At 43.9% G+C, this 27,704-nt stretch overlaps 2 protein-coding genes across 3 annotated transcripts in view; both read right to left on the bottom strand.

Annotated features, from left to right (window-relative positions):
* The window catches only part of TG (thyroglobulin), a 178,058-nt gene extending 172,673 nt beyond the window's left edge, over positions 1–5,385 (bottom strand). Inside the window, exons 1-2 of the mRNA XM_081206080.1 lie at positions 5,180–5,385; positions 1,717–1,825 (exon numbers count right to left, since the gene is read on the bottom strand). Of these exons, the coding sequence (XP_081062206.1) occupies positions 1,717–1,825; positions 5,180–5,243 (173 nt within the window). The 5' untranslated portion in view covers positions 5,244–5,385. The remainder of the gene's footprint in view (positions 1–1,716; positions 1,826–5,179) is intronic.
* Positions 5,386–8,320: 2,935 nt separating this feature from the next.
* Positions 8,321–27,704, bottom strand: part of PHF20L1 (PHD finger protein 20 like 1) — a 65,743-nt gene continuing 46,359 nt past the window's right edge. For both annotated transcript variants that reach the window (XM_081204462.1, XM_081204463.1), the window contains 9 exons: positions 26,736–26,792; positions 25,895–25,999; positions 23,893–24,057; positions 22,645–22,826; positions 21,548–21,647; positions 19,608–19,803; positions 17,879–18,245; positions 12,159–12,324; positions 8,321–10,945 (listed from right to left, as the gene is read on the bottom strand). In XM_081204462.1, coding sequence (XP_081060588.1) covers positions 10,803–10,945; positions 12,159–12,324; positions 17,879–18,245; positions 19,608–19,803; positions 21,548–21,647; positions 22,645–22,826; positions 23,893–24,057; positions 25,895–25,999; positions 26,736–26,792 — 1,481 coding nt within the window. In that variant the 3' untranslated portion in view covers positions 8,321–10,802. The remainder of the gene's footprint in view (positions 10,946–12,158; positions 12,325–17,878; positions 18,246–19,607; positions 19,804–21,547; positions 21,648–22,644; positions 22,827–23,892; positions 24,058–25,894; positions 26,000–26,735; positions 26,793–27,704) is intronic.

The raw sequence follows: 27,704 nt of genomic DNA, 5'->3' as shown, positions 1-27,704 counted from the left end.
CAGGCAGTAATAGCTGCCCATCAGAGGTTCTCAAGCTTCATCACTGCAGATGAGCCCAAGAGCTGTCACCAAGTTTTTAATGTTTGAAGTTTAGGGAAGTTCTTAATGTTTGAAGTCTTATTCTGTTGGATGCCGCCCAGCCAGATGGGCACAGTATAAATAATAATAAATTATTATGATGATGATGATATGCCTGTTGTCTTTGTCCATGGAGTTTTCCCAGTAGTGATGTATGGAAGTGAGAGCTGAACCATAAAGAAGGCTGATCACCGAAGAATTGATGCTTTTGAATTATGGCGCTGGAGGAGACTCTTGAGAGTCCCATGGACTGCAAGAAGATCAAACCTCTCCATTCTTAAGGAAATCAGCTCAGTGCTCACTGGAAGGACAGATCGTGAAGCTGAGGCTCCAATACTTTGGCCACCTCATGAGAAGAGAAGGCTCCCTGGAAAAGACCCTGATGTTGGGAAAGATGGAGGGCACGAGGAGAAGGGGACGACAGAGGACGAGATGGTTGGACAGTGTTCTCGAAGCTACCAGCATGAGTTTGACCAAACTGCGGGAGGCAGTGGAAGACAGGAGTGCCTGGCGTGCTCTGGTCCATGGGGTCACGAAGAGTCAGACACGACTAAACGACTAAATGACTAAACAACAACAACGATGATGATGATCAAACACCTTCCAAAAACTTACCTGGCCACACTACAGCCTTAGTGGAACCCTCCTGCATCCTATGGACAAATGTAAGAGGGGCTGAGGAAAACAAGGCAGCAGGTGCCAACTACGTGGTAGAGTCCTGTATGTGGTAGAGTCCTTAAAGTGGTAGAATAGGCTGCACCACTTTGCAATGCAGGCGGCAGGGAATAATGTTTCCGAATGTAAAAACGCAAGGCTCGTCGCAAGTAGGGAACTAGCACAGCAAGAAGGAAGCCAGGATAAAACCTCTCTCCTTGGTATGACTGGAGATGCATTACTCTTGGGATTTTATTTTACTGTAGAACTCTTTTATTAAAAATGGCATCTCCTACCAGTAGCCCCGTGTGACACAATCTGCACTTCCGTCTCAGGATGGGGATTCTACCACCTTTCTACTGTTCATGTGCACCAGACCTAGGTGATAAACCTTGGCATGCTAGGCTGGGAAATGGGGCCATGGGTCAATGGCAAAGCGCATGATTTGAACACAGGTTTAGTCTTCATTCTTTCATTTCATTCATTCATTTATACACTGCTTAATGCCAAAATAGACTTCTAAGCAGCTTGCAAAATATAAAAACCAATTGCACAACGGTAATTAAAAATGTGCAGTTATTAAAATAGAAATACAATAAAACAATAATGTAAAATCATTAACATATAAGCATCCACAATCAAAACATGCAGTAAAACATTCCCATTAAAAGAGCACAGTGATTAAGGCAAGAGACTCGTGTAGAGTGATCAAGGGAACACCTATGTACACATGTAAACAGGTGCATGTTCAAATGCCGGCAGAATGCCAATACAGATGGGACATCTCATATTTCGGCAGGGATAGTGCTCTACAACACCAAGGCCACCAGTGCAACATTCTGCCTCTATGTCACCACAACCTGATATTCATCAGGCCATGGTGAGACTAATCAGGTACTATTTTTCATCTTAACACCCTTATATTGGGACTCAGCGTCATCGTCTTCCTGCCTGAAACGTCTCATCATACTATAAGCTCATTACCTGAACTGGCCATCTTCCAAGCACTGAGGGACATAGTCTTCGCCTTCTTGAAAGGCCTTTGCCCTTCGAAGCTCACATGGGCGAAGCGGTTGGCTTTCTGCCTGGTACTCTGAATGCAGGAAGAATGTGCACAATTATTGGGGCAGCTGATTCCAACTTCATTCCAATAGAGCTGTTACATCTTTTGCCCATCATCCTACAGCAGGAATGGGGAACCTGTGGCTCTCCAGATTTTGGTGCATGCCAAACCCCATCAACGCTAGTCAGCATGGCCAGTAATTGGGGGTGTAGGGAGTTGGACTCCCAGTAACATCTGGTGGGCCAGTTTTCCACATCCTTTTCCTATGGCCGGTTGAAAGATGGCCTTATCCCACAAAGGACGTAGTTTCTATGCCTTCAAATGACAGGGATTGAGAACCTGTGGCTGTTCAGATGTTGTCGGACCACAGCTCTCATCATCCTTGACCATTGACTGCTGCGTGGAGCTGATGACACATGAACCTGTTGTTGGTTTCTACTTTCTTCACTGAGCAGCAAATGCTTGTCACAAGACAATGTTTACATTCCACAGTCAGAGTTACTGTTGGGTTCCCACGGGAATGGGAGACTGGATGTGACGTACACTGGTTTCCTGTTTTTCAGTGTTCTCTCGGTTTCTTTGTGTCGGGAGGAGTTGCTTCACTGCTCTCACAGAGGCAGGATGGATGTTTGTATGCTCTCAGCATAGCTTGTAAATAAACTTAGCATGTAGCACATTTACCTGCTTATCCTTTCGTTGCTGGACTACACTCTGCTTGGGCTCAAGATAAGACGAGCCTGTACCAGCTCCAGATGGGCCGGAGCTGATCAAAATCTCACACCTGTGACATTGATGATCACAGGTTCTTCATCTTTGCTGTACCTGTTCCAGTCCTAACCTTTCCTTCTGCCTTCCCTGGAAAAGTGGACCATAGAATCATAGAATCATAGAGTTGGAAGAGACCACAAGGGCCATCGAGTCCAACCCCCTGCCAAGCAGGAAACCAACCAACGGCAGTAGCAAGTCCATCTGGCTATTCCATTTCTCAAAATACATTGTCTTCTGCATCCGTGGACTTTTGTAATGGAGACATTACAATTCCTGCAAACCCACTTTGACTGCTATGGTCCTTTCTCCTCCTGTAATGGAACTCCTGTTTGGGGACTTCCCTGGCTTTTTTCTGGCCCATGTAGGACCAGTCTGGATAGTTAGCCTTGGTGAAGATTTGACCTTTTCATCCCCCAAAAAAGTTTTTCCATTGAAATGAGGCTGCATTTTAATGTTTTAGTGTTGTATTTTAATCTTGTTTTTTAAGTTGTTTTTCAATCAATTTGTTTTTATATCGGTTGTTAGCCGCCCTGAGTCTTGGCAGGGGAGGGCGGTGTATAAAAAAAAATTATTATTATTATTATTATTATTATTATTATTATTATTATTATTATTATTATTACGGTAACATGGAAGGTGGAGCAGGCTTGTTTTCTCCTGTTCTGGAGGGTAGGACTCGAACTAATGGCTTCAGGTTGGAATAAAGGAGATTCTAAGTAAACATCAGGAAAAACTTTCTGAGAGTAAGAGCTGTTTGACCATGGAATGGACTCCCTTGGGAGGTTGTAGACTCCCCTTCACTGGAGGTTTTTAAACAGGTTGGGTGGCCATCTGTCAAGGATTCTTTAGCTGCTATTCCTGCACTGGATTAGGTGACCCATGTGGTCTCTTGCAACCATATGTCAGGAGTGCTCTGATGGTGTTTCCTGCTTGGCAGGGGGTTGGACTCGATGGCCCTTGTGGTCTCTTCCAACTCTATGATTCTATGATTCTATGAACCCTACAATTCTCATCAGTGTCAAACATGCAATTGATGCAGTTCTTGGTATACAACAATACACAAATAATTAGGAAAATGTAGGTTAAGTGTACTTACTTTCTACACTGTCCCCAAGAACTTGGGCTCACAGTAGCAGCTTCTCAGCAATCTTCATATCTAATATCCTTTTCTACAAGTCTATACTTAAAATGGCTTTTGCTATCTCTGTACTTCTTTTTTTTTAATTGGTTTTTACATATTACATTACAATACAGATATTCCAAAGCCAACACTATTTCCTCCCCATCCCCCCATATATTTACATTTCTTTTTCCTCAATCCACCATATTATTCTTTTCTCCTTCTTCCCACTTCCCTCTGCCCCCTCTCGATTTCCTCCACATTATACAATTTACAATAATCTTTGCATTCTACAATCTTCTCAAATCGTCAATATATTCTTATCTTGCCTTGCTAAATTTTCTTCCATCCAGTACTTCACATTTTAATCTAGGCATACTAACAATATCTCTCTTTTTTGAGCAATGTTTTGCCATATATTCATCAAAACATTTCCACTCCTTTTTTAATTTTTGATTCGATTGATTTCTTATTATATCTCTGTACTTTTAATTCAAACACAAAACCTATATGATCCGGGTGTTTGAAGCGACGCTCATGCCTATGTCACATTTAATTTCCATATTTTCAGCTAAAAGGCATTCTTAGAAACTACAACTAATCCAGAATGCAGCAGCTAGACTGGTGACTGGGAGCGGCCGCCAAGACCATATAACACCTGTCTTGAAAGACCTACACTGGCTCCCAGTACGTTTCCGAGCACAATTCAAAGTGTTGGTGTTGACCTTTAAAGCCCTAAACGGCCTCGGTCCAGTATATCTGAAGGAGCGTCTCCACCCCAATCATTCTGCCCGGATGCTGAGGTCCAGCACCGAGGGCCTTCTGGCGATCCCTTGCTACGAGAAGCCAAGTTACAGGGAACCAGGCAGTGGGCCTTCTCGGTGGTGGCGCCTGCCCTGTGGAACGCCCTCCCATCAGATGTCAAAGAGAAAAATAACTACCAAACGTTTAGAAGACATTTGAAGGCAGCCCTGTTTAGGGAAGCTTTTAATGTTTAATAGTTACAGATAGGTAGCCGTGTTGGTCTGCCATAGTCAAAATAAAAAAATTCCTTCCAGTAGCACCTTAAAGACCAACTAAGTTAGTTCTTGGTATGAGCTTTCGTGTGCATGCACACTTCTTCAGATGCACACTTCTTCAGTGTGTATCTGAAGAAGTGTGCATGCACATGAAAGCTCATACCAAGAACTAACTTAGTTGGTCTTTAAGGTGCTACTGGAAGGAATGTTTAATAGGTTATTGTATTTTAGTGTTTTGTTGGAAGCCGCCCAGAGTGGCTGGGGAAACCCTGCCAGATGGGAGGGGTATAAATAATAAATTATTATTATTATTATTATTAGCACTGGGGAATTCAAACCAAGCTCTCGCCACCAGCCAAACACAAGTCGCCCATCCACCAGTCCAGCTTTTGAATAGGGAAAGGCAAAGCTTGCGTTCCTATTTTTCTAAAATCAAGAGACACCTGTAAGCAAAGAAATGAGGGAATCATCACTTACCAAAGAGGTCGGCAGATGCTGTATTAACAAAGCAAAGCAGAGTGACGAGAAGTAAGGGCCCCATTGTGGGGGACAGTAAGACTGAGCCCCTCTGAGCAGGTAGAGGGATCTCGCTCAGCCCACTCTTTTGGACCAAGCTTTTATAGCTGATGCTGCTCAGATACCTTCAGCTACGAAGTGGAAGACTGGGCACTAAAGTAGGCTAATGACGCACATTTTGTTTCACAAGGGCCATTGAGTTGGCCCACTCCCACCTGAGATTTCTTCCTTGGTTTCCCTCCAAGCAGCATGAGAGTGTTTTCCCCAGCCACTTAGGAAAAAAGGACAGATCTGGAGAAGCATCACATGCGAAAAGCGCTGGGGTCACAGGACTCAAATGAATCAGCAAAAAATGAGAACGGGTAACAGCACAATGCATACAACTGCCATATGGGTTAAACCACAGAGCCTAGGACTTGCCGATCAGAAGGTCGGCGGTTCGAATCCCCGCGACGGGGTGAGCTCCTGTTGCTCAGTCCCTGCTCCTGCCAACCTAGCAGTTCGAAAGCACGTCAAAGTGCAAGTAGATAAATACCTTCCAGCGGGAAGGTAAACGGTGTTTCCGTGTGCTGCTCTGGTTTGCCAGAAGCGGCTTAGTCATGCTGGCCACATGACCCGGAAGCTGTACGCTGGCTCCCGTGGCCAATAAAGCGAGATGAGCGCCGCAACCCGGGTTAGTCACGACTGGACCTAACGGTCAGGGGTCCCTTTACCTTTACCTTTGGATCCAGGAGCACAATCCCAATAATTCAGAACGAAAGACCATGTGCCAATTGGATCTTTGTGGCTTACATTACTGAATAGTTAGTGCAATAGAGATTCAGGGCCCACTGAACTTGCAATCCTTCCAAGATGGCCTTGGATCCTTGTGTGGAATGTGCACTGATCCTGCTCCCCCTGTTAGCTTAACACAGAGCTTTCCAAACTGTGTGCTGTGACACTAGTGTGTAGGTATGTTGCCCGATGGAAAGGGGGCTGGCTTAACCTCTGGTTTGCTAGTAAAACTGAATTACTGTGTCGCAAAATGATGCACGTCTAAAAAGTGTGTCACTTGGGAAAGCTCTGGTTTAATATTTCCCAGACCAAGAGACACATCAGGTTTCATATTCGCATGACAAGGGGAAAACCCAGCTGTAGGAAATCTCCGAGCGATGACATGGTTCTGGTGGAAACTGTCCTAGTATTTTCCTGCAACTACAGATAATGCCTTTCACTGGCTTTAATCTGCTGCTTTATATATTGAGTCAGACCACTGGTCCATCTAGTCCAGTGTTACTTAATGCAAGCTGGTAGTGACTCTCTAGTGTTTCAGATAGGAAGCTTGCAAGCTTGCTCCAACTCTACCTGGAGATGTTGATGTCTGCATCTGGAGCCATCTTAATCCAGAATGCGGCAGCAAGACTGGTGACTGGGAGTGGCCAGAGACCATATAACACCTGTCCTGAAAGACCTACATTGGCTCCCAGTACGTTTCCAAGCACAATTCAAAGTGTTGGTGGTGACCTTGAAAGCCTTAAACGGCCTTGGCCCAGTATACCTGAAGGAGCGTCTCCACCCCACCCCATACACTGTCCTAAAACTGATTCATGCCCTGCCCCCCCCCCTTCCAGCATTGTATGATCTCTGGAAGGGAAGACAGAGCTTTTTCTGTGGTGCTGTTTCGATCCATAGCGATCTTTTTGTGAGTGACTTTACCTCTTCGTCCCTTGCCTTTAAAGGTAAGGGGCCCCTGACCATTAGGTCCAGTCGTGGCCGACTCTGGGGTTGCGGTGCTCATCTCGCTTTATTGGCCGAGGGAGCCGGCGTACAGCTTCCGGGTCATGTGGCCAGCAGGACTAAGCCGCTTCTGGAGAACCAGAGCAGCGCACGGAAACGCTGTTTACCTTCCCGCCGGAGCGGTACCTATTTATCTACTTGCACTTTGACGTGCTTTCGAACTGCTAGGTGGGCAGGAGCAGGGACTGAGCAACAGCAGCTCACCCCGTTGCGGGGATTCGAACCGCTGACCTTCTGATCAGCAAGTCCTAGGCTCTGTGGTTTAACCCACAACGCCACCTGCGTCCCTTGCCTTTAACCCTCCTCAAAAACAAAACTTCTCTCCTCCCTAAAACATCTCAACAACTTTGAGCTGAACCCCTAAAAAGCGGGGGTAGACCACTGCCTGTTTTTAATTCTGGAAGTCTCTTCTGCAGTCTCTTGGGAGTTGGCCACCCCTGTTTTATTGTGTTTTTAATATTCTGTTGGGAGCCGCCCAGAGTGGTTGAGGGGGGTAGGATGAATGAATAAATAAATGAATGAATAAATAAAGCCAACTATTTGCTCTACCACTTCATTAAGACCTTCCCACTTTGACTAGGCCTCAGCCTAGAAAGCCATGCAAAGTATTTTAAGCATTGCTTCATGAACACATTTTAAAGCTTATCAAAATGTGAGATGCACTTAAGACGTAGCAGAAGCAAGAGTGGGCATCAAGACTCAGCCAAAAATATCTTGGTACAGTGGTGCCTCGGGTTAAGAACTTAATTCGTTCTGGAGGTCCGTTCTTAACCCGAAACTGTTCTTAACCTAAAGCACCACTTTAGCTAATGTGGCCTCCTGCTGCCACCGGAGCACGATTTCTGTTCTCATCCTGAAGCAAAGTTCTTAACCCGAGGTACTATTTCTGGGTTAGCAGAGTCTGTAACTTGAAGCGTCTGTAACCCGAGGTACCACTGTATATGGATTTTAAAATCCAAGGGAGGAACTTCTGTAAACCTCAGCAAGGAGGTCACTCCATGGCTTCAAGGCAACTGAGAAGTACACTGGTGGAGCCAATCTGACGTGTTTGCACCACAATGACCTTGTCCCACCCCTTCCTAGTACACGGCAACATGGCTCATGGTCAGCTGTGTGCTGCCAGCCTACTACACCATCTGCCATCAAGCAGGTCAAATGACTGGGCTAGACAGAGCATTAGCCTGACTCATCATAAGGCAATTCCGTACTGCAAATTGCAATTGTCACACGAACTGCACATTTCTCAACCTCCTGAAAGGCTTTGGCAAATCTGATGATCTGTAAATTGAAAATAAAATGTTAAGCAGGCCGTGAAGAGTGAAAGGATGCAGAGTATGCAGAATATTTTAATAAACAGCTTTACATACAGTACCTTACATATAGAACAGTGTATCTGCAAATTTAAATACATTTTTTTTAAAAAAAAATGTACAGTGGCTTGTACTCTTATCCCAGGGGAACTTCAAGTTTATGGCCTGTCATACAGTTCTCGTATGCTTTTATACATATCACCAGCACTGAAATTGCAAGGGAGGCGTAAAGAGTTCAAGTATCGTGCTGCCGTTAGTTACACAACCTCTTCTGAACAGTCAATATTTTAAAATTTTGCATTTCATTTTCTTTTCTTTCTTTTTTACAAATTTCAAAATCTGTACATACATTATTTTCATTTTCTTCATCTCTTTCTCTCTTTCAGAAACTGCGTGTTAAAAGGCAACATTTTAAATATTTTGTCACCAAGGTCTTAGTCTATTGCAATAAAACTAGACTTGTCAATATAAATATGTCTCTAGATTGTATTATGTATATGAGCGCCTGTATGTGTGTATCACACCAACACACAGAGAGACATATACACATAATAAAAGGCGTATTGCAGCAGTGGCTGCAGCAAAATTGCAGATGAACAGAAGTGAAGTGAAGGCTCTGGACTCTGGTGCAGAAACAATAAAAACAAAAACAAAAACCGCACAGCAACTAGGTTGACTTTGGTTTCACAATGCTTTGCAAACTCATAATTAAGCATCCCTAACAGATAGCGAAGAGTTATTCTTCATCAGAGGTGCTCAATACGAGAAACGGGTTTTTCGCCATATCCGCTCTACAAAGGCAGCTACCAACACTCAGATTTCGATTCATAGGGGGTGATCCTGCAGGTCACTCCAGCGCAGGGGTTGGCTACGTTTTTGTGGCATGGGCTGGTTCACTGTCCCGCAGATGCCGCAGTGGGCTGGAGCGCGCATGCACACACGAACGCTATTTCCGGCGCTCCTTCCGGCGCACAGGAGGCGTGCACAGCTTCCCATTGGCTGCAGGAGCTTCCTGCAGCCAATAGGAAGCCAGACAACATTGAGGAAGGCGGTCCCAGCTCTACTCTGGTTTAGCGCGGTGCATGGTAGCCAACCGAGCGGGCAGCGGGGGTCCATGGGCCAGTTAAACGACCCCTGTGGGCCGCTTGTGGCCCACGGGCCTTAGGTTGCTGACCCCTGCTCCAGGGTTACAAATAAGGGTTGGAAAGATTTGGAAAAAATGACAACAGGAACAGGCTGACCCCTTCCAAGCTCCTTGGCATGCAACACAAGTGAATCCCATCGGGAGACATCTGTACAGATGTTGCAATTTCATTCTGTGCTGTTCCCTACCTCCCAAAGGGTTGTCTGCAAAAACAGCACCAAGTCATGGTCCCATCGGCATGAGGATTTCTGCAGGCCTCGACCCCCCTTCTCACCACACCCCTCTAAATCTGTTCTAGGGGTTCCCAACCCTTCAGAGCAGATTTGGGGACGATGCATGGGAGAGGAGACGGGTGCAAGTCTTGTTGCAACAAATGGAAATTCTTGCACTGGCGGGACGCATTGCTCGGATGCTGCCCAAAATCTAAAAACATGTTAACACGGGAAATGGCCTGATTTCACAGCCCATCCGCTGGCATTCTGAATGTTCTGGTCATTCCTCAATCCAGCTGAGGAGCAACAGTTGTTCAGAGAGCTAATGCTAAGCAGTCGTCCAGGACAAAAAAAAGTTCTTAAAAAAATGCACTGTAGCCCTGAATACTGTTGCGGCTAAACGCAAATATGCTTTAAGTATAATATTGGATGGTTTGCTGGCTGGCAATATGGAGGACTCTGCTAGGGGAGCAGGGGAAAAGGAAGAGGGAGCAACACGCGGCAGACGACTCTCATCCTCCCATTTCAGTGGTTTTCGAAAACTTTATTTGGCACTTCTGACAATTACCCTCCCCATACCTGTTTCTAACAAGGAGCGCAAGATCCCCGCAAGGAAGGTTTAGTTTTAAAAAATAATATTCGTGAAGAGGCCACCACAGAAAACAGTCTCTCTTTTTTTCTTTTTAAAAAAGGGTAGCTAGTATTTTTCATTTTCCTGGGTAATATTTGTTGCACCAGGAAAAACAGGCATTAGCTCCATTTTACCTATCCTTCAAGATACCAGGGGGTGCAAATATTTATCTGCTATCACACTGAAAGAAAACATTGCGCTTTCATTCCTTCTCCAACACAGCTTCTTAATTTTTTTTTCCCCTTAGGGAAACACCAGTCTGAAGATTTCCCCGACATGGCCTGTGGGAACATCCTGGCAGGCCATATCGTGTGCCCCTTCCTTGATGCTTTCCTCCTCTTTCCCCTTTTCTCAAGACCTTCGGGATAACGGGACATCCAGCACAGAACAAAGGAATAGTGTTCAAGCGTCTTTTTATTTTCGTATTTCACCCCTTCGTCAGTCTCGCGAAGAAGCGCAAGAAATCCATTGTTAAGAGCCTATCTGCGTATTCCTTTCCGCTTCCGCTTTGTCATACGGAACAAAAGGTTGCTATTTGCTGGACTTTCCCCATGTCAGATATGAGCTGCTTGATCCGGCGCTTGAGCTGAGGCAGGCGTGCAAGGGGGTCCGGCGGCTCCAATTCCCCGGTGAAGTCAAGCCAGCTTTCTAAAACTGCACAGACAAAAGGGATACGAGCAGAGTTAGGGATAGAAAGATGCGGCAATATTTAGGCCTGGTTTTGGAGTCGCACTAAACCGGGGAGCCCCCAAGCTTCTCAGCAGTCTGAGAATAAGCCTGATCCCTTTTCCGCCCTGGGACAGCTGATAGGAAGCACCCACTTCTGGTTTCAACTAACTGTATTGTGTCATTTAATCTGAACAGATCGCAAAAGGACAAACGCAGGGCATTCAGCTAGTCTTGGTAGGTTAGAGCATGGCGCTGATAATGCCAAGGTTGCAGGTTCAATCCCTGTAAGGGACAGCTGCATATTCCTGCATTTCAGGGGGTTGGACTGGATGATTCTCAGGGTCACTTCCAACTCTACAGTTCTACAATTCCATGATTCCTAGAGCTGTCAACCAAACTGAATACATCCCATCGCTCAGCCCGGACACTGAGGTCCAGCTCCGAGGGCCTTCTGGCAGTTCCCTCACTGCAAGAAGTGAAGCTACAGGGAACAGGGAACCAGGCAGAGGGCCTTCTTGGTAGTGGCGCCTGTCCTGTGGAACACCCTTCCATCAGATGTCAAGGAAATAAACAACTATCTGACTTTTAGAAGACATCCAAAGGCAGCCCTGTTTAGGGAAGGTTTTAACGTTTGATGTTTTGTTACATTATTATTATTATTATTATTATTATTATTATTATTATTATTATTACTCTGTTGGGAGCCGCCCAGAGTGGCTGGGGAAGCCCAGTCTGATGGGAGGGGTATTATTATTATTATTATTATTATTATTATTATTATTATTATTATTATTATTACAGTGGTACCTTGGGTTACATACGTTTCAGGTTACACACGCTTCAGGTTACAGACTCTGCTAACCCAGAAATAGTACCTTGGGTTAAGAACTTTGCTTCAGGATGAGAACAGAAATTGTGCTCCGACAGCACGACAGGAGCAGGAGGCCCCATTAGCTAAAGTAGTGCTTCAGATTAAGAACAGTTTCAGGTTAAGAACAGACCTCCAGAACAAATTAAGTTAACCCGAGGTACCACTGTAGTAGTAGTATTATTATTATTATTATTATTATTATTATTATTATTATTATTATTATGAGACTTGCTCAAAAAGTGATGATTGTGCACCTTGCATTGTACATAACGCACCAGTTTCTAAACATGTTACCATTCCAGAAACTTATTGCTTTAAGATATTTACCATCCACTTCCTTTTCGATCAGGTCCATTCTGCTAGCAACTTCGTTCTGTACGTTTTCTATGTGGGTGAGGAGGTTTAGCTGCCACTGAAGATGGGATTCCACATGTTCTTCGGCTCCTCTTTTTTCATTAAATACAAACACAGTGTTCCCTTCAGCCAAATGCCTCTGTTTGATATCCACAAAACAAAGATTGGGTGGTGGGGGGAGAGAGAGAGAGGGAGGAATTAGCAAAATGCATAGTCACAATTTAAGGCTGTCTCTACACCACACCTGCCCACAGATACAGCCTGACTGAAGATGCTTCCCAGTAGCTGAAGAGTGAGATTAAACAAAACCGCTGCTCTTAAATGACACAGCATAACAAGAGAGCATTGGAGGTGATTTGTTGAGGATTATACAACTACCGTATAGGTTAATACAACTTATAATAATGGCTGTAAAGCAGCACTGCACATTGTAAATCATATCCTCGTTAATATGCACTTGAAGTTCTCCAGCAAAATATGCTGGTAGTAAAAATGTAAGACACAATCCAGCAAATGGATTATGGGCACCTCCGATTTCAAAATTTTGGTGAAAGTTAAGCACATGCTTGAATTTTCCCAGTGAAATCAACAGGACCTTAAAGAGTTAGCTCTGGCTAAGCTGCCTATTATTATTATTATTATTATTATTATTATTATTATTATTATTATTATTATTATTTAAGTGGCATACTTCTAGACCTCATATTTGTAAGGAATGGCCCAGCTATCTATGATAAAAATTTCACAAGGCAATGGGGAGTCTGCACAGACTTACAGTGTTTGTTTGTCAGAGACTGATATTTTGGTGAGAGAAGAAAGAAAGAAAGAAAGAAAGAAAGAAAGGGAAGGAGGCTAGCAAATAACATTTAAGTTTTGCACATTTCAAAGGGAGTTTGTGTGGTACTATAAATTCAAAATGATGGTGCTGACCTTTAAAGCCCTAAACGGCCTCGGCCCAGTATACCTGAAGGAGCGTCTTCCCCCCCATCGTTCAGCCTGGACCCTGAGGTCCAGCGCCAAGGGCCTTCTGGCGGTTCCCTCACTGCGAGAAGCCAAGTTACAGGGAACCAGGCAGAGGGCCTTCTCGGTAGTGGTGCCTGCCCTGTGGAACGCCCTCTAGTCAGATGTCAAGGAGTTGAACAGCTATACAACTTTTAGAAGACATCTGAAGGCAGCTCTGTTTAGGGAAGTTTTCAATACTTGATGTTTTATTGTGTTCTTGTATCTCTTGGAAGCTGCCCAGAAGGTCTAGGACAACCAATTCAGATGGGTGGGGCACAAATATAATAATAATAATTACCGTATTTTTCGCTCTATAGGACGCACCCGACCATAGGATGCACCTTGTTTTAGAGGGGGAGAACAGGAAAAAAAAATTCTCCCCCTCTCTGCTCAGCGCCCCCTCAGTGAAGTGGCAGGAGAAACGGAGCCCCTTCCATTTCTCCTCCCGCTTCGCTGAAGGGGCACTGCGCAGAGAGGGAAAACTGTGCAGTGCCTCTCCAGCGAAGCGAAGCCTGGAGAGCAAGAGGGATCGGTGTGCACTGACCCCTCTCACTCTCCAGGCTTCAGTGAAGGCAACCCGAAGACTCCAGAGCGCAGCAGGAGTTCCCGCTGCGCTCGGGAGGCTTCAGGCGGCTATCCCCAAGCCTTCGGAGCACAGCAGGAGTTCCCGTTACACTCCGGAGGCTTCAGGTTCCTTGCTCTCCCGGCTTCAGCAAAAGGAACCTGAAGCCTCCAGAACGCAGCGGGAACTCGCGCTGTGCTCCGAAGGCTTCAGGCAGCTATCCCTGAAGCCTGGAGAGTGAGAGGGGTCGGTGCCCACCGACCCCTCTCGCTCTCCAGGCTTCAGCGAAAGCAACGCAAAGCCTCCGGAGCACAGAGGGAGCACTCCCTCTACGCTTCGGATGCTTCGCGTTGCTATCGCTGAAGCCAAGGAGCCTGCATTCGCTCCATAGGACGCACACACATTTTCCCTTAATTTTTGGAGGGGGAAAAGTGTGTCCTATAGAGCGAAAAATGCAGTATTTCCTGTACAGTCCATGTACTGCTATGTGCATCTGGTACATAACTGTAATATGTGTAGATGGATAATTTATTACGGTCAAAGACCAGCTCGCATAACACAATAAAAACAGCGTTCATAAGGATAAAATATAAAATCAGAGCAGATTGCAGCATAGCTCATCAATTAAAACTGAGATATATACATACACCCGTACAACTGAGATTTGGGCTACCATAAAAATTGACCCTGAGGCACCCCAAAGGGTGACTTCAGCATTTCCCTAGTAAGCTATTTTATTCTAGAGGATGATCTGTGCCGTGTAATATGTGTAGAAAAATCTTTGTGCTCAACACAACTCTCCATGCACTGTTGATCAGTTACAGAAAAAGATAAACAAGTTTCAGGTTTTGTTGATTTAAGGCACCAGGTGAAGTACAATGAAAATTCAAAGTGGTAGGTAGAACGTCAAGGTTCAGCTGTTGTTCGCTCTCAACCTACCAAGCACACACAGAACAGTTCTCTATAGCAGATGACCACAAATGCAAAGGTCGCTAGTAAAGGCATAGACTTTTAACCCCAACGGTGCGTTATAGATTAAGTACACATTACACCATCATATGGAACAACTGATTGGTTCAAAATTGGGAAAGGAGTACGGCAAGGCTGTATATTGTCTCCCTGCTTATTTAACTTATATGCAGAATTCATCATGCGAAAGGCTGGGCTGGATGAATCCCAAGCCGGAATTAAGATCGCCGGAAGAAATATCAACAACCTCAGATATGCAGATGACACAACCTTGATGGCAGAAAGTGAGGAGGAATTAAAGAACCTTTTAATGAGGGTGAAAGAGGAGAGCGCAAAATATGGTCTGAAGCTCAACATCAAAAAAACGAAGGTCATGGCCACTGGGCCCATCACCTCCTGGCAAATAGAAGGGGAAGAAATGGAGGCAGTGAGAGATTTTACTTTCTTGGGCTCCATGATCACTGCAGATGGTGACAGCAGCCACGAAATTAAAAGACGCCTGCTCCTTGTGAGAAAGGCGATGGCAAACCTAGACAGCATCTTAAAAAGCAGAGACATCAACTTGCCAACAAAGGTCCATATAGTGAAACCCATGGTTTTCCCAGTACAGTGGTGCCTCGCAAGACGAAAAGAATCCGTTCTGTGATTCTCTTCATCTAGCGGTTTTTTCGTCTTGCGAAGCAAGCCCATTGACGGATTAGCGGATTAGCGCTATTAGCACCTTTTAGCGGCTTATCGGATCAGGTGATAAGCGGCTTAGCAGCTTAGAAAAGGGGGGGAGGGAAAAAACCCACAGGAACTCGCAAGACATTTTCGTCTTGCGAAGCAATCCCATAGGAGATTCGTTTTGCGAAGCACCTCCAAAACGGAAAACTATTTCGTCTAGCGAGTTTTCCGTCTTGCGAGGCATTCGTCTTGCGGGGCACCACTGTAGTGATGTATGGAAGTGAGAGCTGGACCATAAAGAAGGCTGATCACCAAAGAATTGATGCTTTTGAATTATGGTGCTGGAGGAGACTCTTGAGAGTCCCATGGACTGCAAGAAGATCAAACCTATCCATTCGGAAGGAAATCAGCCCTGAGTGCTCACTGGAAGGACAGATCCTGAAGCTGAGGCTCCAATACTTTGGCCACCTCATGAGAAGAGAAGACCCCCTGGAAAAGACCCTGATGTTGGGAAAGATTGAGGGCACAAGGAGAAGGGGACGACAGAGGACGAGATGGTTGGACAGTGTTCTCGAAGCTACGAACATGAGTCTGACCAAACTGCGGGAGGCAGTGGAAGACAGGAGTGCCTGGCATGCTCTGGTCCAGGGGGTCACGAAGAGTCGGACACAACTAAACAACAACACCATCATTAGTACTCCTTCAGCTGGGTGGATGGGCAGGAAACTGGAGCCTGGGAGGCAGTCCTTGCACACATGGACTATGGGGAGAGCATCAGCTGAAAAACAGCTATGGATTTGCAAAAAAGCTGAAATGGAAGACCGAGCAACTGTGGAACTGCCTGTGAACTGGGCAAGTTTTAGCAGGAAGAGAAATAAAATGCAGGAAAGGAAGTGGAAACTACATCTTTTAGGAAAAGAAAAAAAATCATGATATTATGTCTGCTGCTGCCTACAAACAAACAAACAAACAAACAAACAAACAAACAACAAAACACTGAGCATGAGTTCCTAAAATGCCAAGCTGGAAATGTAACTGTCGAGTAACAGAAGAGAAATTTTGAAATGAGTTTCACTCCTCTTACTCGAGTGGATGGGGGTGGGGGGTGGGGAGGCATATTGTGAATAGGAAACAGGTCTGGATAATGTAGTTTTATGTGATAAGTCATGGAGGCAACCTGCAGTGGGGGAGGGACACAAAGGGAGCAAGCGGTAGGGAGATGTGGCTGTGACTCCTTTTGCTTGAACTGCTTCTATAGACAAGGAAATGCTTTCTGGTGTGTCCAGCCAAAATTTATCTCTGTAGCGTTATCTATTGTTATCATTGTTACAGTGATCGTTAATTCAACTTCTGACCCGCCCCTCACCAAAAGGTCCCAGGGATGGGCTACAGCAATCTTAAAAAGCAAAATTAAAATCAGTTTAAAAGCAAATGCAATCAAAATAACAGGGTGGGTCCTAAAACTATGCATTTCAGGTGTCAAAGGCCAAGGTAGGTAAAGAAAGGTGTCTTCAGTATGTGATGCACAAGCATAAAACTTCCCAATTCAAATTCTGTCCTTCTGTCCAATGCTGGAATGATGAACAGCACTGACCCATCATTCCAGCTGCTCTTTCCAATAAACTTTTAAATATTGTAAAACTGTCAGCATGCTCCCTTGCCCACACCCTCTTTTCTCTAGGCAGAAGATACTAGACTTTTCTCCTCTGATATCGGAAGGTAATTTTGCCTTCATAAAAATTGCCAGAAGGGCAGCCAGGATAGCCTGTCGCAGCAAAAACAAGTTAGGAGTTACGAAGCGCTTAGGAAGTAACCAAAATAAACACAGCACAAGTTTTTGTGGACTAGGACACTTGTCTTCAAACTGGTAGGTCAGGATACACTAATGCAGGTTGGGTCTCTGCCTGTTTTTGGACTACAATTCCCATCATCCCTGACCACTGGTCCTCCTAGCTAGGGATGATGGGGGTTGTAGTCCAACAACAGCTGGAGAAACCCTGCACTAGAGGGGCATGGCCTGACCCAAGGTAGGTTGCAACAAGAGGACTACCGGCACGCAAATATATAGGAAAAGGTTAAGAAATGGGTCCCCAAATGCATGTTTGGGTTAAAAGGATGCCCTGTATCTGAAAAGGTTGAAGATACCTGGACCAGAGTCTACTTCAGGCATAGGCAAACTCGGCCCTCCAGATGTTTTGGGACTACAATTCCCATCATCCCTGACCACTGGTCCTGTTAGCTAGGGATGATGGGAGTTGTAGTCCCAAAACATCTGGAGGGCTGAGTTTATCTATGCCTGGTCTACTTCCATCAGAGGCAACAATAACTTTTTTAGTCTTTAGGTGCTATGGGATTCTTTGTTGCTTCTGCCTTCACGCCTAACCCCACTTACCTGGGAGTAAGCCCCCATGCCCATTGAGTTACTTCTGAATAGTCATGGTTAAGATTGCACTGTAATTCTTGGAAGGTTGCACAAACAAATGGGTAGTTTTACCTGATGGCTGAAACCATCTTCTTTAGATGAATATTGTAAACAGTTTTTATCCTCTAAGGGAAGTTCCTGATCGTCTTCAAAACTGCTGGTGTCGTCGTCTGAGCTTATAGGATCGGCCATCATTTTGCAGTCCTGACTGTAACTCTGGGGTTTCTGGTAACTGTGCTCGCTCGTAATGTACGTTTCCTCCATCTTCTGGGGTAAACTAGGGGGCTCTCTATGGTTTTGACCATGATACGTCCTTTCAGGGGGGTTAAGGGTATCTGGCACAGCCAATACCCTTCTTTCCACTCCAAGAGTTATTTGGTCTGGATCCTTCCGCACACCTGTGCAAGCCCACAAATGAAGGTCAGGATGATGCTTGTTCCTGGGGAGAAAAAAAAGAAAGATAAAGGGGTCAAAGTGGTAGAGAAACGAAGTCGATTTAAGCAGCCTGAAGAGGGGATCTGTGTTGACATTTTTTACGAAAGAGATTCGGGTGAGCAGTTCCATGACATGTGAAGTCTGCAGTGTTCACAAGTCCATTAAGTGGAACAAAGTTTGTCTCATGATACACATAAGTCGGTTGACATGGGGGCGGGGGCGGCAGGGGAACTGGCTCAAATCTCTGTACGTCAACACTTCTGTCTCCACTTATGGAGGCAGTGAACCAGAAAATGTCCGGTTCGACGCCTGAATGCAAAGCAGGGCTTTTTGTCTTTCTGGAACTCAATCTGACGTGGCAAAGGGGCTTGTCAAAACAAATTACTGAAGTCCTGCAATGACCAGGCATGCTCACCTGAGCACCCAGAGACGGTACGGCTGAACAATGTGACACTGAAATTGGAACACATTGTAATTTCTCGTGGCAGGACCATGTCACCTCTGAGCGTTGCACGGAGCTTGGCACTTTGTTCTTCTTAAACAAATACCGAACGCCGATAACAGCTGGTCGAAACCATCAGGGTAGGAGAGCTAAGCTCCTCCACATCAAAACTGGCCCCAGTAAAAAACCGGAGGCATTCCTTTTAGGTATAATCACAAACGATATTCCTGACAATCAAAGGAAAGTATTCCTTTATGCAACGACAGCTGCCAGGATGCTTATAGCAAAAAATTGGAAAGGGAAAAAAATCCATCAATGAAAGAATGGCAAATAAAATTTTGTGAATATATAAATCTGGCAAGACTCACAGCATTTTTAAGGGGACAATCGGACCAGAAATTATTAAAAGAATGGGGATGTGCTAAAGAGTATATGAAAAAAACATTGTTCTGTAGTAAGCATATCGGTATGTAATGAATGATGCTTTACAGGGTTAAAGAAAAATGGTGTAAAAAGTATAAAGATAGAAGTAATCTACATTAGACACAACAATTTAGAAAGAGTAACATTTTTGAGGTCTTAGAACAAAGGAAGGAAGTCAATATGTGTATATGTATGTAATGACTAGATTAGAATGAAGATATGGTTTTATTTGTAGATGTGTGCTTTTTCTTTGGTTTTTTGTGTTCTGTTTTTCTTTCTTGTTTGCATAGTTTTATTTTGGATTCAATGTTTGTGATTTTTGTTGTAATTTTGCACTGAAATTAAAATTTATAAACAAAAACAAAAACTGGCCCCTGCTCCCCTGAAACCATTCTATCCCTGCCACGCAACTACCCCAATTTTTAAGTGTCTGATTGTTCTACCAAGGTAAAGAGAGAATATCCCTAAAAAGCAATATGCAATACCAGAAGGCATGCTTACTTTAGTATCCCAATCTTCAGCTGCAGCCCGCGCAGTATTTCCGTAACACCATACACGTCAGCGAGGAGGTGGTGCGTCGACACAATCTTTTTGGCATTCAAATGAGAGTAGTTCTCTTTTAAAAACGACAGACCACACATGTGGCCGTTATTCAACCAATCTTTATCGTAGAGATATTTGGCACTCCATCTCTGACCTAGAGACAACGAGGGATTCAGATCTTATTCTCTCGCCATCGCTTTTTGTCTTCTATCGGAGACTGAATAATGCAAAAGGGTGGGTGCACAGGTGTGTATCTGCACAAGCGCCACCACAGCTGCAGTTACAGGCAGTGAGAAACCATGCCCTCCATTTAATAAACAGATGAACTAAACACATTCATAAGCCTATATAGGTTTATAACTCATAAATGGGAGAAGTAATGTGTGAAGGGGCCCTCAAATGGATGTCAGCATTGGTGCCGTGAAGGCTTATGGGCTCTTACTATAACTTAGGTAGGTTCCTATCACAGAAGAGATTTGCCTGCCTGCCCAATCACCTGGTTTTGCAACTTTGGGATGTTTCTGGGTCTGCACCATGAAGCCCCATTTGTGGTTGTTTTGTGGTGTGGTGATTTGCTAAATTTGGATCCTGAGCATCTTCAGGATTTGGAAGACCAGGGGAAGACTTAAAATGGCAGACAGACTGAATTTTTTTATTTAATTGTATCTGTTTAATTCTCTTTCATTGGGACATACTTTTAAAAAAATTAATCTGCCTGCAACCTTTGGGCAAACAGTGGATTATAAATCATAAATAGAGCGAGAGAGAGGAAGCATTGCCCTGGAGGAAGGGTAGAGAGCCTCCGACCCAAGGGCCTAATTTGGCCTGTCAGGCCTGCTCATTTGGCCCACCAGGCCATTTGGCCAAGCCACACCCACCTGCCACATCATGCCATTATTATTATTATTATTATTATTATTATTATTATTATTATTATTACTACTACTACTACTACTACTACAGTGGTACCTCTGGTTATGTACTTAATTCGTTCCGGAGGTCCATTCTTAACCTGAAACTGTTCTTAACCTGAAGCACCACTTTAGCTAATGGGACCTGCTGCACCGCGATTTCTGTTCTCATCCTGAAGCAAAGTTCTTAACCCGAGGTACTATTTCTGGGTTAGCGGAGTCTGTAACCTGAAGCATCTGTAACCCGAGGTACCACTGTATTATTATTATTTATATACTGCCCTATACCTGGAGATCTCAGGGCAGTTCACAGAATAAAATCAAAATATAAAACCACAAAATACATAATCAAATTAAAAACAACAACCAAATAACCCCCCCTCCAAATACCCACATTTTAAAAGGGCATAGGATCCTCACGCCTTTTAAAGCAAGACAATTAACAAACTTGGACAGGAGCCATATGATCCAACTCCCCACCCCTCCCCTGCCTTAGATGCATATAAGGGTAGAATATAGCATTAGTCCTCCACAAGGATGGGACAGGAGGACAAGGAAAGGCCACACGTTAGTGGCCACAGAACTCTGCAGACAAACCCAGGAAAACAACTGCAGAAAGTGTCATGCTTCCTTGAATTTACTGACCACATAACAAAAACCTCCCCTTAAAAACAAACAAACCGAAACATATCTCTGTAGATGGAAAACTAGCATGTTGGAGAAATGAGCTAGAACATTTCATCCTGAGCTGCTGCCTTTCCCCGGTTAGTTTTTTTGGGGGGCATGAAGCGCGCCTCCTGAAGTCTGAGCAACAACTGCACCATGGATTTCTGCTGACTGCCTAGGCCAGATCCTAGACTATATCATCACAAATGCTGGCTATAGAAACACACCCTTAGATGTGTGGGAAATGGGAGCAGTGGCGGTCGTGTGAGCTACTACAGGGGCTTGGAAACGCTGGAGCTTAGCTTGAAAATTTGCTCCTACCAGGTGGGTCCCTGCAAATGTAGCAGATGTATTGCTCCGGAATGCTGTCTTCCAACAGTCCCATGCACACGCTGTGCTGCCAACACAGGCACTCTTCACACTGTGGCAGGGATTCAAAGAGAAAGGAAATAATGCATCATAACGTGAGAGGGAAATTCAGGTCCAACCCTCGCTTGGTCAAAACAACAACAACAACAACAAGCAGCAGTCATGGCTGTTGGAAGCTTTGGTTCAAAGTATCTAAGACACCAGTCTCTGGATGCATTGTCTAGACAAAGCTAAAGGTAAAGGGACCCCTGACCATCAGGTCCAGTCGTGACCGACTCTGGGGTTGCAGCGCTCATCTCACTTTATTCGCCGAGGGAGCCAGCGTACAGCTTCCGGGTCATGTGACCAGCATGACTAAGCCACTTCTGGCAAACCAGAGCAGCGCACGGAAACGCTGTTTACCTTCCCGCTGGAGCGGTACCTATTTATCTGCTTGCACTGGTGTGCTTTCAAACTGCTAGGTTGGCAGGAGCTGGGACCGAGCAACAGGAGCTCACCCCGTCATGGGGATTCGAACCGCTGACCTTCTGATCGGCAAGTCCTAGGCTCTGTGGTTTAACCCACAGTGCCGCCCGCGTCTCTAGCTTGTCTAGAAAGACGGCTTACTGAAACAAGTAACGGTTAGCGATAAAGAGAACCAAGGACTGTTTCTTGTTCATGTTTATTCCACATCTGATTTCTCAGAACCTGTTCAGACCTCAGGAAAACTGCTGACCGTCAGAGTAGATTGCCTGGAGTTAGAAGGGCCAATGGCAACTCCAGTATAAGGTAGCTCCAACTATTCCCCATAAATTGCATGAGACAGAACTCTTAGAAAGGTCTCTGGCGGAGGAAAAAGTATTAACTGTGCCATTGTAAGAATTAAAAATATGTATTATCTCCCCCACCTCCACTGGAGAGCTCCACAGAGACTGAATGGAGGCACAGTGCTAATTCAAACCAGCCTGAATCATACCATTCTATAAATAATAATATCCCAAAGGAAAAAAAGTTCTGAATAACTGGATAAAAAATTCCATAGAAAACTGTACTGCGAGCAGATTCCTTACCTGAATCATGAACCCATTTTCCTCATCCATTTCACAGATACATCTGACAATTTCATTGAGAGTATCCTCCTCATCCTGAGATTCTTCGAAATTGGTTGAATCAAAGTCCTGATTGTACTCATCGCCACTCAGCAGCAAGCTCTCGGTAGAAGAGTCGTCTAAAAACTCCATATCAGAGAGGTCTGAAATTTGAAAACATTACAGAAAACAATACAATTTGGCAAGTGGGTAGCATTGGATTAGATTGTGTGCATTTGGAAAGGCAGACATTCAAACTTCCTCTTTGGATGGACATTGCTATGATGCTGTGCTCACAAAAACTGCCTACTTCAAAAACAGAGTATCAATCTTATTATTTTACAGGTTAAAAAGATCTAATACCCCCATGCTTTTGTTCAGAGATCTTCCAACTCAGTTTACTATAAAACAGGAACTGAAATATAAAATATCATTACACAGTAAAACACCAATAAAACATCCCACAAGCAGTAGTGAAATCAAAACGGAAAGGACAGGGATTTATTTTTATTTTTTTACCCAGGGCCCAGAAGTTGTAATATTCAACACCAGGTAAGCCTCCCTGGGGAGAGCATTCCAGATATAGAAGCAACAAAACTGAAAAAGCCTTCTCCCTATTTGCCACCTGTGTGATGGGAGCACCAACAGAAGAAAAATAGGGGTGTGCATTGCTGTTGGGAAACATTTCTTTAACAATAGTAGCCAAAAGCACAAGCTAACTTTGCTGATGAGTTCACTGGATGAGCTCAGGCAAGCTACTATCAAAAGATGTGGCAAAGACATCTAGATAAGGGTTGGGTTTTTCCCCCTACATAAGCAAAGCAAAACAATTAGGTTTATAGAATATATAAAGGCACACCAGCTATGCTGAGCATTTGTGTTCAGAGGCAGAATCTCTGAAATTATGAGATGCTGGAGCAGAAAAAACAGGAGATGACAATCTGCAACATGTCCTGTTTGCAAGATTCCAGAGGCATCTGGCTGGCTTAGGGAAACAAATGGGGACAGGATACTTTTAGAGGGCTGTTATTAGGTTTAGGGGGGAAATCTACATGAAGCACTTGGCTTATCTGAAGAGTCCTTTATAAAGAAAGAAAAATTACTCTTCAGAAATGCAAAAACAAAAAATGGATAGCTAAATCAGCACATATTTGGTTAATTCCTCAATTTCTCTAGATGAAAAATGAAATTAAGATTTAAGCAGAACAACATACAAGACAGGAAACCTACTTTCACCACTAAGGTCGACAGACAGAATAGCCCTTGGGTACTGATAGGATGTGTTCTTCTCCACGGTTGTGCTCCGTAGTGTCAGCGAGCTCCCAGAAGACCTAGTGAATGGAGAGGAGCACCTGTCCAAGTACTCAAGAGAACTATCGTCAAAATCCGAATAATCTGCAAAGTAATCACAAAACACGAACACATGGTCTCACTGTCTACCTACATCAAGATGGTTTTTGCTAACACACACACACCCCAAATATAAAAGGTAAAAACCAAAACCACCCTTGCTTAAAAAGTCACTCCTTTTAGCACTGTATGCACATTGTCAACAAAAGAGGTTTAAAGACTGTGTCAAGGCAAATCTAAAAAAAATGTAGTATAAACACTAGTAATTGGGAAACACTGGCCTGCGAGTGCTCCAGTTGGAGAAGACACTTGAACTCAGGACGCAAGGGAGAAACGTGCTAAGAGGAAGGCACGCTTGGCAAATCCACACCGTGATCAACTCCCGCCCGGAAACCAATGTCCCCACTGTGGAAGGACGTGTGGATCCAGAATTGGCCTCCACAGTCACTTACAGACTCGTTAAAACCGTGTTTATGGAAGACAATCTTACTCGGCTGTGAGTGATCACCAAAGAAGAAGAAGCACATAGCTTCTAAAACTAACAAATAGGAAATAGCTACCTTAAGCAGATTCACATGGTTTTAGAACACTGCTAGCCTCCAACAGACAGGCATTTCTGGATATGTTTGTACATTTGCTGTAACACGCAAAATTGAAACTTGCATGTTTCCATTACAAGATGTATGAATTCTTGTATGGATTTCATACATCTTGCCGTTGGGCAGGTGTGGAAGTGCCCCCTTCACATGTTACCCACATGCGCAAGTGATTCCTGCAATAACATCTCACTCCTGTGAATGTGCAACGCAGGTCTGTCGCAGGGTTTCCAGTAAGCGCCCACTCCAGTCCCTTATCACCAAATCTCAAGATGCCAAGATGATTGACAGAGATGTTTATGAGCAGCACATTCAAAGAGCATATGCCCAAGAATAAGCACTTGATCGACATCTCATGTGTCAAATACAGAGGACGCAACGTTACTCTTGCATGTGACGCTAAGCCAAAGTATGGCTTAGCATGAATGAGCAAACATGTGGGTGCACATTTAGAAAACTCTGAGCGCATAGCTGAGCCACAGTTTGGTTCAGTTACATCAGAACCTTGGCTCCTGATTTGTCGTGCTCCAAACAAACCATGATACCACTTCTCATAATGTCAAAATCAACATCGTGACATAATATAATAAAAATGTAACTTTTCAGTTGATCACCAAATCCAGTACATACAAAATACAAGTCCTATATTAGTCAGTGCCGTAGTACATTCTTTTCCAATTTCTTCATCTCTCTTGTATTTTGTATTTTTCTGGTATCTAATTTTTGAGAAGTAGTTCTAGTAAATAACTTTGTGATTGTTACTATACGGCCTATTACATTTATGTGTATTTTCAATTGGATCTGCTTAATATAGGCATTCTGGCGATTTATGGTTTTGTTATTTGCCAAACAAACCATGAACAAAAACCAAGGTTTGTTATTGGCTTACCATTTGCTGGTTTGTTTATAGAATAACAAAGCATGAGCCCAAGCTTGCATGCAATACTAAGCCAAACCATGGCTAACGTCCTGGTAGAAACAGAAGCAGCTGGACCTGGCAGAGGAGCAAAATGGCTACAATTATATAAATGGACACCAGCCGGCCTGTCCTTCATGCTAGGCCATAGATTGGCTTAGTGTTGTAGGTGAATGAGGACACTGGGGCATGATGCCAAAGAGCAATTTGGTCAACGGGCAGTATCTCAACAGATCTAATAAACACATCCTGAAGTAACACTGGAGCAATTTATGCTTAAAGCTCATAATGCATGGAGATCGAACTAGCAAGCAAAGTCTGAAGCAACAGGCAAAGTCTTTAGCTAGATTTACTATATTCTAAACTGTACCATGCTGCTTTGATTTCTTCTTTTTCTTTTTCTTCTTTTTCTGTTTCGACTTGTGGTCTTTCTCCTTCTTCTCCTTCCTTTCTTTCTCCTTCTCCTTCTTTTTACCTACATTGCAAATGGATCTTTATTAAACAAAGGGCATCAGTGTAAAACAAACGCAGCCTGTTCCAAGATTAGGTCATGTGCTTCCAGCCACCTGAGAGTGGAACTGTTCGCTTACAACAGTACTTATGCCTATTTACTCGGAGGCAAGCTCTACGGAGACATACTGGGCTTACTAGTAAGTGTATTTAGGATTGCAGGGGAAGTGGCCCAACGTTTTCGATTTTCAAAGGAGAGGGAGTTTTAGAGATGAACCAAGAACTGAGCCTTGCAAAAAAAATAAAAATCTACAGAGGCAATGAAATTTAATTAAAGTCGTAACTCAGAATTACAGTCATAGTTCAAGGTTAGTTGTGTTTAAACGAGAGCAACTAGACAAGGAGGAGCTGACTGCAACAGCACTCTCCTCGCCTGCAATTCCTAACAGCTGGTATTGAGAGGCATGCTGTCTCCAACAATGGAGCTACGCTACATATATCTACACCACTTCTACGAATTTATTTAATCCCCTTTTAAAGCCATCTAAGCTGGCAGCCTTATGGGAGCAAATTCCATAGTTTAACTATGTTCTGTGTGAAGAAGTACACTCTTTTGTCCTGTGACCCCTTAAAAAGCGTTAACAGGTGAAAATAATAATAATAATAATAATAATAATAATAATAATAATAATAAACAGACAGGCTACATTCCTGCTCTCTCAAGCTACAGTTTTGTTTTTGCTGAAAATTTTTGTCCATACCAAGAAGCGACGAGCATCTGTCTTCCAATTTCGTTTTTCTCTCCGTTTTCAGCATTCCTGTGGATGTAAGAAAGGAAACAGAAGCTTAGCAGAACACTGCTGGCAACAGTGTGTTAAGTCTCTTGGTGGCAAGCACTAGGGACCATGCTTTAGTTCATTTATACTGCTAGATCTGAAAAGATTAAACGACGGAGGATGAGAAACAAGGAAACGAATCGAAGAGAACTCACATTCACTGTTCTCTGAATAAGAGATTTAACTGGGAGATATTTATATCTGTTGTAAAAAAAACAAAAACGAGCATTTGCCATGCTAACGAAAAGGGGCACTTAATTATGTTACTCTAAAATTTCCATTTCTAAATTAGCTGCAGCATCTGTGTATGACTATGATCCATTTCATGTGTGATCCTCTGGGCTAAAGAAGCTGCTAGATTATTATCTGAATACGTTTTGCACAGAAGGTAGAGTAAAGAAGGTGTTGAGAGCAGGATGAGAGGTCCTGACATTAAAGAAGAGATGAATTCTGCAAGCCAGCAGAGTAACCAACTTATCCACTTGCACCTTTTCCTAATTTTTTGCATCCCAAGAATTCTGTGAGGCCTGAATAGCACTGAGAAGACAGATGTGATTTACTTTTAGATAAAGGGTCAGCAATCTTTTTAAGCCAGATTTTTTGAGAAAGTGCCATGGGAATCTCCCATTCCACCTGTCTCCCCCCTCCTCCAGAATTATTTGTTTCCTGAAGTAAACTTCAGCTTTCATGTATTGCTTTGCTTCTGGAAAAGACCGGCACAGTTTATTTGCAGTCTCCTTATGTTGTCTACGTTGGCAAATCATCATGCTTCCATTTCAGAAAACTGGGTGTGGCTGGGTTGCCACCAACCAAGCAGAGCAGTTTCAGAGCTTTAAGCTCTTTCCAAAATGGTTGCTTCCGAAGATAGCCGAATGAAGGTGTAAGCAGAACCAT

Source organism: Podarcis bocagei (genome assembly GCF_964188305.1).
Source record: "Podarcis bocagei genome assembly, chromosome: 8".
In the NCBI taxonomy this organism is placed as follows: Eukaryota; Metazoa; Chordata; class Lepidosauria; order Squamata; family Lacertidae; genus Podarcis; species Podarcis bocagei.
The sequence above is the reverse complement of the archived record's forward strand: the minus strand, read 5'-3'. Positions and strand labels throughout refer to the sequence as shown.